The 15663-nt window shown below is 45.0% G+C and overlaps 1 protein-coding gene across 1 annotated transcript in view; it reads right to left on the bottom strand.

Moving 5' to 3' along the window:
• Positions 1-15663, bottom strand: part of LOC142584563 (uncharacterized) — a 175689-nt gene that overhangs the window by 141371 nt on the left and 18655 nt on the right. The window contains exon 2 of the mRNA XM_075694664.1: positions 7338-7613. Within this exon, the coding sequence (XP_075550779.1) occupies positions 7338-7613 (276 nt within the window). The remainder of the gene's footprint in view (positions 1-7337; positions 7614-15663) is intronic.

Genomic DNA, 15663 nt, shown 5'->3' with positions numbered 1-15663 from the left:
ATCAACGCAAAATCGCGATGTGCCATCGTTTTTTTTTTCTCACTAGAATTACTGGGGCCGCCCAAGGACTACTCGATTATTGGGTAACGTTTTTCTTTAGCATGTAATGAACTTGGTCACTGATCCCCTTGCGCTCCGAAGTTGACACCAGGTATCGCTCTTGTCGCAGAGGCTGGCGAGATCTCGTGTCTATGGGATGCTGTACACGAGAAGGGGGAAAAGATGGCGGAGCCTCTTGATGGGAAAAATCAGACGCTGCGAATGGTTTTTGTAGAATGTTTGCTAGTTCCTGACGTTGGTTAGTACTGAGTGATTTGCTTATCATTGCCATCATGGAAGTGTCCGTCGCACATGCATCTGAATGGGACTCATCCTTGGCATCGGAGGCTTCTGGAAGGAGGGCGAGCGCCAACACTTGATGTTCCCGAATAGCCGCAAGTTTCAGACACTTCGGTAGTATTGTTGGTTTGTTGGAGCAATTTATCGTCTCTAAGGCACTACGCCTGTCGATAACCTACAACGTACAATAGGGCACTATAACGTTCTCCTTAATGCAACCAAGGTGAACGGACTCTACCGCAGCGTCAAATGTTTAGACTGCTGCAGGAGACCAGGCGACTGGGACCCTTGCGGCAGACAACGGCGGTACGACAGTATCTGCGGACACACAGAGGGCACTTTCATAAGACGGCGGGTGTGGCACAAATACGGCCAGAAGGCTCGAATCTACAGCAACTTCTCCCGTTTGGCAGTTGACATTGGCACCACACAGCTTCAGAAAATGGAGGCCCAGAATCACGTCAGGCGTAGCACGAGGTAGAACTACAAACTCCACGTTAAACGTTTCACAACCCAAGCTTAACTGCTGCACTGCACACACCTACAGGGTACAATAGAACACATCGGCACGGTCCCATGAACACAGCACTTTTCGTCCTAGCAGGCATTTGAATGCGTAACTCATTACGGAAACGATCGCTGCAGTGTCCACTAAGGCCATTGTTAGAACGCCGTCTACACGTGCTCAAACCTTATTTTTGAACGTGCAAATTTTCGGAGGTATTTCTTTCATAATCGAAGACTCGAAATAGGTGTTAGAGAATGAGGGTAGTGGTGGTCGAGTGGGTCTGCTTATCGAGAGAGATACGCATTTTGCGATGTCTAAGGCTAGCCTATGATTAATTAAGTTTGAAAGAAACTCTAGGCGACTTTTCTTTCTTCGAATTTGTAATAGTTCAATGCCGTTATCGGTTGGTATTGCAGTGGGGGAGTCAGTAGGCCTAAATTTACTGTAAATAAATCGTACTGCTTTTCTTTAATTTCTTTCTAGGTTCTTAATGTTAATTTGTGTTTGAGGATCCCAAGCTATGGAAACATACTCAAGTTTTGACCTAATTAAGGAAAAGTAAGAGCGTAGGTTAACACAAGGCGGAGCCGTCTTGAGTTTATGGCGCTGCAGGCATAGTTTCCGGAAAGCGGCAGAGTAGATGGTATTTATGTGCAAGTTCCATGATAAGTCACTCGTTAATCTTAAGCGTATATATTTAGAGTCGTTTGCTTTCAGTAAAGGTGCTGCAGCCAAATTATAAGTGTAGTCGAAGGGGACTTTTTGCGCGTTATGAGAAGATAAACACACTTAGTTGCACCAAGAAGCATTCCCCATTGTTCACACCATTTCAAAACATTGCCTAAGTTAGAATTAAGGTCACATTGGTCAGTAATGCAGGTAGCTTCTCTAAACAAAACACAATGATCAGCGAATAGACGAACCTGAACTGGGGTGTTAACGACATTGACAATATCATTAATATATAGCAAAAAAGTAGAGGGTTCGCTCCCCTGCGGAACGCCAGAAGTTACCGGAAAGCAGCAAGAGAGTTGTTCTCCCACCTGCGGTTGCGGTTATTCAGATACGCTGAAATCCAGGAAACGAATAATTCTGGTATGCCAAGCATCGGAAGCTTAGAAATTAGCTTATCGTGTGGAACTGTATCGAAAGCTTTGCTGTAATCTAGGAATATTACATCAATTTGTTCGTATCTAGACAAGCAGCAAAGGTATGAACTATAGCAAGCAATTGTGTTGTAGTAGAAAATGCTTTTTGAAATCCCTTTTGATGATTTGATAAAACTGAGTTTCCTTCTAAGAATTCGTGTAATTTGTGAGCTATTATGCGTTCGGTAAGTTTACAACACGAAAATGTTGAGGAGATCGGGCGATAATTTTGTAGTAATAGACGGTCGCCTTTCTTGAATATATGCACAACTCGGGCTGACTTCCAGTCATCTGGCGATGCCACTGATAACAGAGAGACACGAAAAATTTTAACTAAGTATTTAGCAACAAACTCGGCAAAGCGACGAAGCAATATGTTCGGTATATTGTCGGGACCGCAAGAAGTTTTAGTCTTAGAGTCAAGCAACAAAGCAACGACGCCAGGATGAGAAATGAAGTTCACATTTACAACATGGTCGATGTTTCTGGTGGGTAGAGAATCACTAGCGGCAGAAAATACACTATGGAAATAGTCATTGAAGTGTTGAGCAATGGCGGTCTGCTCAGATACCAATGAACCTTAGACAAGAACCTGTGCTATGGGTTTCTTTTTTTCACTGATATAGTTCCAAACTTCTTTGGGTCATATTTTATGAGTTTGGGAGTGACGTATTGAAGTAGTAATCTTTCGTGGTAAGCACCGCATCTGCAAGGTTAAAGTGCCGGATATAAGTTTGTGATCAGTATGCTTTTTCCTTAATCGTTTTGCTTTACGCTTGAGGTGAATGATGCTTCTCGTCATCCGTGGTGTATGTTTATGCACGTTCTTACGTTTAAATCGTATAAAGGTTTCAATGCAGTAGAAGCATAAGCGTTTAAATTGGTCCCACAAACTGCCAACATCTGCACCAACAAAATATCTTAGATAAGTTTCTATGTGGTCGATAACGCGTGCATCAAAGGCACGTGTATAGTCTTTCACATAATGAAAGGACGGATTCCTAGTTCGCAAAAGCGGCACCAGGGGAATATAAACTGAGGCAAGGCAGGGATCAGAGAGCCCTTGACCAATTAACGGTGGATGTACCGAAATCATGAGGAATAAACACCAAATCTAAAAGATATTTAGATGCACCTTGATAATGCCTTGGTTCATGAGCTAATTGTATCAAATTATGTGTGAGCATTATGTTAGACACACGATTTGCACGATTGGTATTGGTTGAAAAGGTCTCAAAACGTTTGCAGTCTACTCCAGGCAGATTAATATCGCCAATCAAAAGAACTTTGTTGTCCTGGTATTTACACATATCTACCTTTAATTTATTCGGAAGTTGAGTCAGGCGGTCTATATAATGCGTATAAATTAAATGAGTGGCCCCACAAGGTTACCTTAATGCAGATACATTCAAGTTCAGGTACGTCCTTCAGCAATACAGCGTCAAATTTCTGTTGGGTCAGAACGGCCACACCACCTCCCCCTGGCCTTACGAAAAACCGTATACGAAGGCGGGAAAATGTCGTCGTCAATCACTTTTTCATGTAGCTACGTCTCAGTTATTACCGTAATGTGAGGATCGTACTGCCGCAGCAAAATTTCAAGGGGCCCCGTTGTATTTCTAATACTACGGGTGTTCAAATTAAAGAGACGAAGTTGCTATCGTGCGCATGCACATTACGTCAAATTTTTGACGGCTGAAAGGTGATGTTCTTGTAGCTTGTCATTTTCACCCGCCTGTTTTGCACTTCATTCCAAAAATACATATCCTTATCGATGTTTAGTTTGTCGTGTATCAGGTTGATTCCTATGCCTTATTCTATCTCGGCCTCTGCGATGCTCCAGAGCAGACTGCGTTTTTTTACCGTTGATTTAGAATAACCATTCCTAATAATGATATTTGCGCCCTTCAGTTTGCTTGCGTTTTATTAGTATTTCTTTCTTTCTTTGAAGTCTTGCGGGTGTACTATTACATGCCTCTTTTCCCCCCCGCTCACCAAGTCTACGGATACGCCCAACAGATTCGCACTTAACCACAAGTTTGTCGTGGAAAATACCTTTCACAACCTTGATTTTTAATTCCTCTTCTGAATCTATGGAGGTCTTAGGTATACCATGAATAATTAAATTAGAGCGCCTGCTATGGTCTTCGAGGTGTGTTCGCTTTTTAGTTTAAAAAGACATCACCTGTTCAAACGATTTCACTGCGGCTTGCAATTGATCAGCATTTTCATGCGGCACTAAGCGCTCAGACACCATATTTTCCACAGTACGCCTAAAGTCGTGCATCTGTTCTTTCAGTTCAGCAAAATCGGTTCTTATTTCTAATAGTTCCTTACAAATTTCTGTCTGAACTTGAAGTAGTTACTCGTACAGTTCCTTCTGGGTAGGTCCTGGGTTTTCCTTGACATCGCCGCAAATTAGTAGTTTGCAAACGACAAAGCAGACATAAGGCTGTTTCACATGGCGCGACTGGGGCGAAAAAAGTCGTTCTGTCGCGCACGTCGCAGAGCGATTTTCGTTGACAGCTTTCACATGAGTTTGCGGTAGCGCGATTTCCATCGCAGCGATGCGCAAGGTTGCCCCCTGCTCACGAAGTGCCCATGCCTGCCTCATTAAATAAAAAGAACATCGAAACTAGTCAAACATTCCGCTTTTGCTATTAATATTTGATAACAGAATAAGTACACAAATTTCTAACGTTTAAAACCGTTGAGACTTTTCGACAGCTTGAAGATACGTTAAATGAAGCGCTGCACAACGCCGCAAATATGAGCGTGCGGCTTGTGCGGCGTCGGTGGGGTGGATCCGTTTGGTACACTCTAGTTTCGTTGTTACTATGGAAGCCACAACTTTTTTTCCTGGATGAGTATTTGCTTTTGCAGAAGAACAAGCTACTATTGAGTGTGTATGTATAAGCAGCGGGCGCAATTTGTAGCGATGAAGAACTTGACGACTGTGGCAGTCAAGTGGGTACGTGCCTTATGTTGAAGCGGTGTCTATCTCCCGACCTGGATAGCTTGCAACTTGTCCTTTTAAACGAATTGTGTAAGCGGAAGAAAAGAAAAATGTTTGTGGCGCGTCTGAGCCGCAAACGCTGGTCGGTACGTCCTATTACAACATAGCTAAAACTGGCGCGCGACATTGCGCCACAGAGCTGCCACCGCGCGGTAAATCAGGAAAGCGTCTATTTTGATGGTGCTTTGTTTCGTCAGACACATTGCCCCTCCCACATCGCCCCGATCACTGCGACTCAGCGACGGCGCGATCAACTTGTTGGAATCCAGTCGCGGAGAGCCCGGGACGCCGCGGCGGTCGCTGAGCGACGGAATTCGCTGTGTCGCGGAATGAAAATCGCGCCATGAAAAACAGCTTATACGCTATTACAAAACAACACCGTGGGCACGGCAGAACTACTAAGCCTCAACAAATGCTACGTACTGAACTAGAACGGGGACTAACCTGCTGTAAGCAGAGAAGCGTTCCGTTTAGCGACATGGCGGCTTTGGATCCGCCGTGCCCGCAGAAGACGAAATCACGCCCATCTTCTTTTATAGTGGGGCCAAGCGATGACGTCACACTGTAATACTTGAAAGGAGAGGCCAGTACAGTTGCGTCGCCGGATGACGACAGCGTCGAAGACGAAGAGCCTTTGTTGATCAGCTGGCTCTAGTCACAAGACGCAACAAGTGGCCGCGCGCCTCCAGAAGCAGTGAAGCCAAGAAAAACCTGCAGTAAGCGAGAAGCGTTCCGTTTAGCGACATGGCGGCTTTGGATGCAGCCTGCCCCGGATGTGGTCACGTCGTCTGTAACACACACAGACGGTGGCAAAGTGGTGCAGGGTGCTGCAGGCGTTGAGTGATACACTGGATACGTAGCCGGCGGTTGAACGGTGTTGCACCCTAGTTCGCTCTGTCACCGCAATTCTTCGCGTACTATTTCCCGAATAGTAGAGGCAAAGTCAGTGGACGGACTCGTATCGACGCTGGCGACAGTAGTCATGTTTGCCAGACGTCCAAATCTGGGCGCAATAGGACGTGTCATAAACGTCTCCAATGTACGGCAGTGAGGCAAGACATCCGAGACGGACATGAGGTCTTCTCTACCTATCAGAAAATTGTAGACGTCTTATGCGATGCCTTTCAGAAGATGTCCAACTCGGTCTACCTCAGACATCCGCAGTTTTATGATCTTGCACAACTTGAGTACTTCTATAGAAGTGGTGCATGTCTCTGTCGAAGATTGAGCTCTTTAGGCCAGTTTTTTCTCCGCACGTTTCTTTTTGGCATCAGAGTCGGCAAAAAATTTTCTTATTTCCTCAGCGAAGAGTTCCCATGTTGTTAAGCACTCTTCGTGATTCTTGAACAACATCAGTGCTGTTCCTCTCAAAAATAAGACGACGTTGTCACGCTTCGTGACCGAGTTCCAGTGGTTATATCGGCTACCCGATTGTAGTGCATAAGCCACTCGTGCACGTCTTCTTCAGGGAACGAGCCTGGTCCCATGTGATAGTGTGCAGCAGCAGCTGGCATTGACCTTTGCGCGGTCGCAACTGGCTCCGGGTCTAGTCCTCCGTTGTGTAGCATGATGACCGTTGTCGGCGACAGACCGGCTAGACGGTGACTCCGGCGAAGTTCATGCGGTTGCGACTATGTAGTACGGCGACGTCGTGTACCCAGCACCTCCAAGACTCTGTTACGGGCTGCTCGCTGTGTATAGAGGGTGTATTGGGACGCAATCCGCCGGTCCTGAGCGCCAGCCGAGGTTCCGTTATCGCTAGGCGAACGTCTTCTTTTTTTCATCTCTTACTCCGCGTCCCACTACTGCTGCTGGCACATACCCAAATCATGCAAAACTTTCACGCTTGTAAGAATATGTATACCTTTATTCGCATTTCGCTTATCGAAGAGGGAGGCTGCGTGCAGAATACGCTCCTGAACAGCACTTAGCAATGTAATGAAGATCCATACCAACTAAATAAGCTAACGAAGCTATTAGCTTGCATTACTCATGAATTATTTCCCTTGAATCCGAATAACCAATAGTAGAATTCATGCGCTGTCTACTTACCTCGTTCAGTTTCAGGGCGGTCTTTGAATTGAATTGTGGGTTTTATGTGCCAAATCCATGATTTGATTATGAGAGACGCCATAGTGGAGACTCCGGATTCATTTTGACTACCAAGAGATCTTTCATATAGCCTCAATGCACGGGACACAGAGCAATCTTTATTTCTCATTGGAGCGTTGGTCTGCTTGTGATTAAACCACTAAGATATAGAACGCTATCCCTCTCTCTCTGTACCACTTCACGAGTATAACTTTATGCATGTTGGCCGCCATACCTTGATCTCAACATTCGGTGAGGGAATTCCCAGGTCCTCGAAGTTAATCTCGTCCTGACCGGGCGCTGCGATGAGACCACAGCTTTCGGTCATGCCGTAGAAGTTGCGTAAGTTGTGCAGCTTGGGAAAAACTTGAAGTGCCCTGCGGGCCAGCGTCTCGGTCACCTGGCTGCCGCCGATAGACAACTTGCGCATCTGCCCCAGCTGGGTGTTCGTGCGAAGCATCTCGTTGACGAGATTCTGCAGTCTACTCGGGAAGCTGAACAACGCCGACACCTGCGATGATCCAGTATGCGAAGCTCGTACGAACGTCGTGCTTGAGTGGCAGGGACATTTCTTTATAAACCTGAAGACTTTTGACCGGACTTCATGGGCATTTCTATGAAAGGCAGGCATGCGTTTATATATGCATATATGTATATACCTATATAACAGGAAGGGGATTTGTAGGGCCTCATTTTCATGAGCCGCAACCATATGACGTACACAAAAAATGAAACCACGGAAAACATTGAAGAAATTTATATTTTTGAATTGAAATGGTAAAATTGTAAGATGACTGGCATTAAAAGTAAATGAAACAAGTCGCCGTATCGCCCGAAAGGCGAAGCACCGATTGCAATAACAAATTAGTAGATAGCTATACCACATGAGGATAGTAGATTTATCGGTCGTGTAAACTTGTAAACGTTCGCTTACTAACTAAATAAACAAAGAAAAAAATATGTAAGCGCGACAAAACAAGGACCTAGTAAGAAACGTACATACAGAGACATCGCTGTCTTTGTGTGTATGTTTCTTTCTACGTCCCCATTCTGTCGCGCTTACACATTTTATCATGGACTCATACCAAGTAGCACGCCAACATGTTTCAACTCAACAACCATGGCGTCACGCGCTCACGGGTAAACATGAACACATCTCGCTCGATGAGTGCTGAAACTCGCTGTCAAAATGCAACAGCGAGCATGTTGACCTTGGTGCATCTCTCGCTTCAATGCGAACGAAAGGTTGACAGCACAGCGCACACAAAGCTACCGGCATTAGGCGCGCTCTGCAAGCATCGCACATCCCTTTGAAAATGAGGCTGGCGCAGGCGCGCACTTTGGCCGCATCGCTGATTGCTTTCAAGATACGGCGCCCGCACGGCCGCGCCGTAAGCAGCAGCCGCCGGAGCAGAACGTCCCACTCCGTCGCCTCACCCTCGTGTCTCGCGCGTGACAGGAGAGGGCGCGTTTCCGCCCCACCTTCCTAGCTCGCGCATGTGTTATAGAGCCGCGTTCGCCGGCTCACCCTCACCCTCCATTTCACCACTCACCTCACACCTCACTCACCCTCACAAGCTCTCGTTCGCACAAACAGCGTATGGCGCGCGGCGACGAGGTTATCGCCCTTGGACTACGGAACCTCACGGCGACGGCAGAAATGCGCTTGGAGTGTCCATATAATTGCTATCGCAATAAAACACACCTTGGTGCCGGCGAGGACCGAACACACAGCCTCTCTCTGAACATACATACATACTTGTAAACATGTTAACATATAAGCGCGCTTTCAGTAAAATTTTTATTTTACAGCGGCACGCCCCTAATGAGTAGCACGATTGATAGCGCTATAACAGACTCAAAGGAGACTAACGTATCGTTATATATTATCCCCGAGTAGCTATTCATCTTTCGCTAACTGAATGTCTTGATCAAGTTATATTTAAGAGCCTCTTCAGCGTGTGTAATCGACACAACATAAAAACCACTACGGAGTATAAACTGCGAAAACTTGTTCAAAAAGTTAGCACTCTTGGACTAAGAAGAATACATTTGATCAAATTTAGACCTCAAAAAACGCAGTTCTTACAAAACAGGCTTTACAAGACATTTGATTTTACGAGTCATAACATACTTTTCCATAAATTAAGCGACTGTGGCATAAGAGAGCATACGTAAATATTTACATGTTACCTTTCATCTTTCACGTTGTAAGCAGTTCATATGAGTTAAAAAGCATGCTTCAGATATTTGCTGTGTATCGCAAGAGCGTAATGCTTTCATATATATATATATATATATATATATATATATATATATATGACAGTTCACATTTCTTCTCGTAGTTATTGTACATATTGTCGCGTAGCAGTGACTACGAACAACATAGCATCAAAACTGTGAATAGCTTAGCTACTTTTCTCATTGGGCGAACCTGTGCCCACAAAAGCAAACTACACTTAAAGCACCATGGTATCGGCGAACACAGTCGCCGATCGTAGAAATCTGATCGGCTGGTTATGCGCACCCGCTTTTACAGATGAGCCACCGATGATTTTAAGCAATCGCTGGGGCCCACGTGTCTTCCAGAAAGTACTATGCAATTCGCGTCGCACATGAAGTCGGATTACACAAACTTCGGTAACAACACACAGTGCATGAATCATCGATAACATTTCAGTAAGTTCCAATCACGCAAGCGCGTCTTGCGCTGAGCGATAACTTTCATTTGTAAGTGGGTGAAATGCAGTGCCCGAGAGAAGGGTAAAAAACTACACGTGTCAAAATGCAGGTGGCACGCGCATCTACATTTCTACGCCTTCTTGCAACCAACTTTTTGCAGTAGATGGCGCGATTTTCCAAAAACTGTGTATACCGGACATTCAATATCAATTTAAGAAAGCTAACAAAAAGCATTGTTGTTTCTCAGTAGGGGCATCTGTAAAGCCACTGACCAGGCTGGTAAGATTATGGCAGCAAAAATTCAGGTAGTTGACAATGTTAAAGTACTCGACGCTGGCTTCACATCAGCACTTTAGAAGGGTTCATCACGTCGATTGCGACTTGTAACAGACGTATCGAATCAAAATGGCTATTTTTTTCCAAACTTGGTAATATACAATGGATAATTCGTATTAGCCATGAATTATGCGTATTTGATGTGGCGGACAACAACCGGAAAGGCTTGACATGTATTTTAAAACGAAAAGAAATTCTGTTTTGCATATAAATTCTAACAGATCAGGCTCGGAGCATACTGCCGAATTGTTACAGTGTTTATTGTGATCAGAATGAATAATTTAGAGCATTACAACACTCTCTGTATTAAAAAAATTTGGTCTTCCAAGGTAATTTACGTTCAGAATTTAGGATTAGTTTGTTCTAAAGCTACAATTATCGATGCCGGCTTCCCTTCTGCATAGCTAAATATGGTTTCCAATTGTTAATACTGCTACGAAGACCTCAGAATGACTACGTAAGACAATATATAGACTGCAGAAGACTTAGCTTCAAGGATATCTTGGCGTTTTTCATGAAATAAATGTACCTGCTAAAACAATGATTCCGTCAGAAATCATATGCAGTGACTAACAATGCGAGTGTGCCAACAGCTGAACAGCATCACGCATGAGGCGTGTACAGAAGCAGGGCTCCTCTTTCGCGCTTTCGAAAATGGCGATGTTGATTGGCAACTCTTTTGTAAAGGGACGGCGTTAAATCGTCGCCTAGCAGAATTGATCTATTCAAGTTTTACGACATCTACTGTCGTCTAGCATTCTGAACTTGATATTATATTCACCATCAAAACTTCTATTTTTATATCGCGCTGTTTCATGGCCTTGCAGCGACTCACACTCTACCAATCATTCCATGCCTTTTTTTCCGCCCATATTAGAAACCTCTCTTAGTTATTTCGACTGCTGACTAGTTAATCCTCCCATCTTCTTTGATTCTCAATGCTTCAGAAAGGTGAACGTAACCTACGGGTATCGTTGTTTGAATATCGTGGCTTTCCCTCTGGACGCACAGAGTAGTTTTCGAGCATTTGGTGCAGCTTACATGCACCCGCCTCATTCCGTGGCGCATATTTTCTCCATTAGGTGTTCGTCTTCAGGCACCCAGCTCCGGCCTCAAATAGCAAGCTCTTTTGTACGATACCAATTTTCCGTACAATTTCTTACTGACAATTTTTTTTAATCTTCGTGGTATTCTTTGTTTCCATCCTTTGCATTCAACTTATGTTATGATTCCCTTTCTTTATTACGACTCATGGTTCTCTGTTTCCACTTTCAATTATTATGTAGTTGTTTGCCAACGTTCTTGTCTTCTTCGTCCACTCCGTGTCTACGATTCTCAGGCGCAAATATTTGCGCATTTGAGTCACGCAAGTTCCTGAGTGTTTTCAGTCTACTGAGTTCCCGAAATCCATGTTTCCGAGTTGAGAACTAATTTTGCTCCGCGGTTTACTCGCCTTCAGACCGGCTCGACCCCTGTCCCCCTGCACTGCCTCGTTTGTGGTTTTACCCTGGACTCCCACTGGCGACTCCAACTGGCAAGTTGTCCCAACCTTTGCGTTACTTCCAACTCCGACAAGATTTCTGCTTTTGATCATAGAATTGTATCTGCGTTAGCGCTGACGCCCATATAGTTCTTCAAGTTCATCGCACCGACTCATATTTACTGTAGCCCAAAGTTCTATATATTTCATTGTTGCTGCATTCCGCTTTCCTTTATTTTTAGATTGCTTTGTTGGATCTTGAGTTGGCCCTTTCTTCGCTTACGTATACAGTAAGATATTTATATTTCTCTGTTGAAATGATATCGCGTCATTACTTGCGTTTCCACTAAAGATAACGCTTCCCAATTTATCTAGGCTAAACATAAAGTCTAGATTCGTCGCCGTATTGTCCTTCTGCACTATGTTGTCTGCTTACATATGCTCAAGAACCTTCTGTCTAACCTTTGCCAATTACGGGTGTAAGATAAATCAAAACCTAATTCATTGTTTTGTACTTTCAATGCTATTAGCAGAAAGCTTAAGCAACAATGGAGCCAGAGAACATCCTTGTTTAATTCCACGGTGAATGTCTTCTAGTTCGTAGCATTTCCTGCCGTCCCGTGCCATTTGCACTTGCTGTAGCTATATATCTCCTTCAAGAGCTCCACGAAATGGTCGTTTATATCCTCATGCTTGAGAATATACCACAGCGATTCCCTGTCTAAGTTGTCGCAAGATTCCAAAATATCTAGAAACGTTATTCATGAAGGTCTCTTCTGAGCTATTATTAAGCACTGGGTTAGTACAATGATGTTATCCTCTGAGCGTGTCCGTGGTCTGAACACATTTTATTGTTCACCCACTGTATCAATTTTCTCCAGCCACATCGACAGCTCTAATTACGTGGCTTCCATTACCATTCTATATATCAGAGGTTGCTGTGCCTGACGCGTAACAGCTCGCCTTGTCCTTATTACCTTTGCCTTTGTTGATAATGTTCAGCCCTCTGGACACGCGCCGCCATGTGGCGGTGCCGCGTGTTCGCCTGAAGTCCATTGCCAGGCGTCCGAGAGTGCGCCGGTGCGCCGCGTACTGCAGGCGGGCTCCGCGTTTCTCGTTGAACACTGTCGAGCCCCGCACCCAGCCCGACTTCCGGCATGCACGAAGCGGCGTTGTGTGGGAACAGGGAACGAGTCCCTCCCTGCCCGCTCGTAGCACAGCGCGAGTGTCGAGCTGTTGTGCCTGAGGAGCCCGTGTGGCGCAGATTCAACCCAACAGTGGCTAAATTTAAGAGGATTTCTTTTTTACTATGGGAGAGCGCCGTGAGCAAGGTTAAGCACATTTTTGGCCACAGAATCTTCGAGACCTGCCCATAGTTTTGGTTAGATAGCCGCAAAAGGAACTTGTATGAAAATACGATGGATGTTATTCGCAATAAAATAAAGATCTCTTACATTACATACTTAATCCCGGGTTAGTCTTGCGCTGTTTTTAATGCGACTCGATAGTGACCAACGTGTAATTAGTCTACAAAAAGATCAATGTAAGTTAAATTTGTCCTTCGCTTTCGTTCGCCTTTCCTGTTTAGGCGAATTTTCTGTTCTATTGCTGGTTTGTGACTGTTATTTCCAAAAAAAAAAGAGATTAATATTGCGCCTTCAAGTTCTTGAATAACGAATTTTCTGCTTCGTTTGCTTTTGCGATATCGACGTCAAACGACTTTTGATTCGGTCAGCATTGGCAGTCGCTTCCTAAAGACGGATGTAGCGAAACATAGTAAATAATTATTTGACATCTTTGCAGCCGTACTTCACCCGCGCTTTGTCTTGGTATCGTTATGTAGAGGGAAAGGTCATCACGCCATTATGCTTGGGTCACGATAATGGATTACTACTTTGTTGCGCAACGTACGGCGTAATTGAGCTAAATGTAACCAGCTGTAACTCGTCGTTGAGAGAGAAATGGTTCGGCATTACGCTTTTAAACCCGAGCGCGAGGGATCACGTCTAGGAGAGCTCACTGAGTAAGTAGAATTATTTGATCTAAGATTAGTGTTCGTCATGAGCTATTTGTCCCACAAGTGTGTAATTTTTGAAGAAATTTGATGGTTCCTTTATTATGGCGGGCCCACTACGAATAGGATGCGGGCACGATCGCAAGATTAGACCGCAGGCCCCCTGTAGCTGTACTTTAAGCTAAGCGTGTAAGCATTGTAATACATGAATAAATGCCACTTGTGAATTTAGTTGCGTCATTTCTGTGCCCTAGCGTTTATACATCCTCAACAGTACTCGCGACACGTCTCACGTACCCCGTTGCGGCTGCGTCCCAATACAGCCTACCCAACTTTAAATGTGATTATCATTCTTAATTTACTCCACGAATTTCGCAGGATCTATCTATCTATCTATCTATCTATCTATCTATCTATCTATCTATCTATCTATCTATCTATCTATCTATCTATCTCACCATTTTTGCCGCCAACCTGGGTCACTGCGTAGTCCGTGCTCAACTGGTTTGAGCATGAGGATGCTGTGCTGCGAGAACAAGATTGTAAACTAACCGTTGTACCACTTCCGACTTGCCATTGCTTCAAGCATCTGCTGGAGCTCGATAAGAAGACTCCGTCCGCAGGCAACGTCACGAGCTTGAATAGTCTCTGTCAACTATGTCTGTTTCATTATTGCCCATTATTTCAATCCTACCTTGATTTACTTTCTCTTCCAAGTCGTCATTCCAGCTTCGTCATCTGAGCCTCGTCATGCCATTGTTAAGTTTACAACGCCGACTGAGTGACCCTGCTTGTCTAATAGCTTTGGACATTACGTATGGGCTCACAGCCGTGATGCTGTCATGGTCGTTGGATCTTCGTCATTCCAGCTTCGTCGTTTGAGTGCCGTGATGCCAACGTCATCACACCATCATCGCCATACAGCCTTTGTGATACAGTCGTCGCCACGTCATTGTCGTCGTACAGTTGTCATGCACTCGTTAGGTTGTGGTCGTCAAACTATCGTGGTCGTTCCGTCATCATAACCATGATTCTAGCTTCGTCATCTCGTCATGCCATCGTCCTCCCCCAGTCATCGTCATACAATTTTCTTCGTACGATCGTCGTCACTTAAGAAACGTCCGATAGCCTTCGTCGGTCCAGCGAGGTCATTAATTCTTCAGTATTTTATCGTAATCATGCTGTCCCCGATCAACGGTTATTATGCCGCTGTTGTCATGCCATTCCCAAAGGTCCACTTATATCCGACGGACATCCGGATAAGGTCCAAATGCGGCCGTCCCACATCGAACATTCACGAATATCCGCTGGACATACTAATACCATTTGAACATTCAAGCTCGATATAGGATGCTCAGTGGACAAACAAGGTTGAGACGAGTGTAATATCCTGTTTTGGTATCGTATCGTTACGTCAGGGCGCCAGTCAGTGTCAAACGCTGTAAGCATACCTGCCGGGTTTCCCCTCGCTGGATTAGTCATTCTTTGTCTGGTCCCAGACTCAAGCAGTCCGGCTCCTTGCGGCGCTTCGCGCACCGGCCGTTAGGTCTCATGCGTAAATCCCGTATCTGGCCGCGCCGTCGAAGCTACTACAAACTGGCCATGAGGATGGAATCTCTAAGGTCGACGCAAAGCCGAATGGAATCGTCTTTCTTCGAAACTACGACGAGAGGAGAAATCCACTCGGACGCTGAGACTCGTTCGATGATATCAGCTGATTCCAGCCGTTGCAATTCGGCGGACACTTGCTCACGGAGAACAAGTGGTAGAAGACGCAGTTTCGGTGAGACTGGTTGCACTGAAGCTCGAAGACGAACGTCGTGGACAAGTGGCAATTGTCCTGCGAACAGATGGGCGAACTCCGATGGAGCGTTGCGAGTTAGAGACGAAAGCTCAACGCTTGGGTCAGCTGGAGCTCGCGACATTTGTTGACATGTGAGTGAAGACCCTTGAATGTCAATGCCCAAAGCTTGCATGGCGTCTAAGACCAGAACAGAAATATCTTGGTTCGTCACGTCAAATGTCACTACTGCAGCCTTATTGAGGTAC

Source organism: Dermacentor variabilis, chromosome 6 (assembly GCF_050947875.1).
Source record: "Dermacentor variabilis isolate Ectoservices chromosome 6, ASM5094787v1, whole genome shotgun sequence".
NCBI lineage: Eukaryota > Metazoa > Arthropoda > Arachnida > Ixodida > Ixodidae > Dermacentor > Dermacentor variabilis.
The sequence above is the reverse complement of the archived record's forward strand: the minus strand, read 5'-3'. Positions and strand labels throughout refer to the sequence as shown.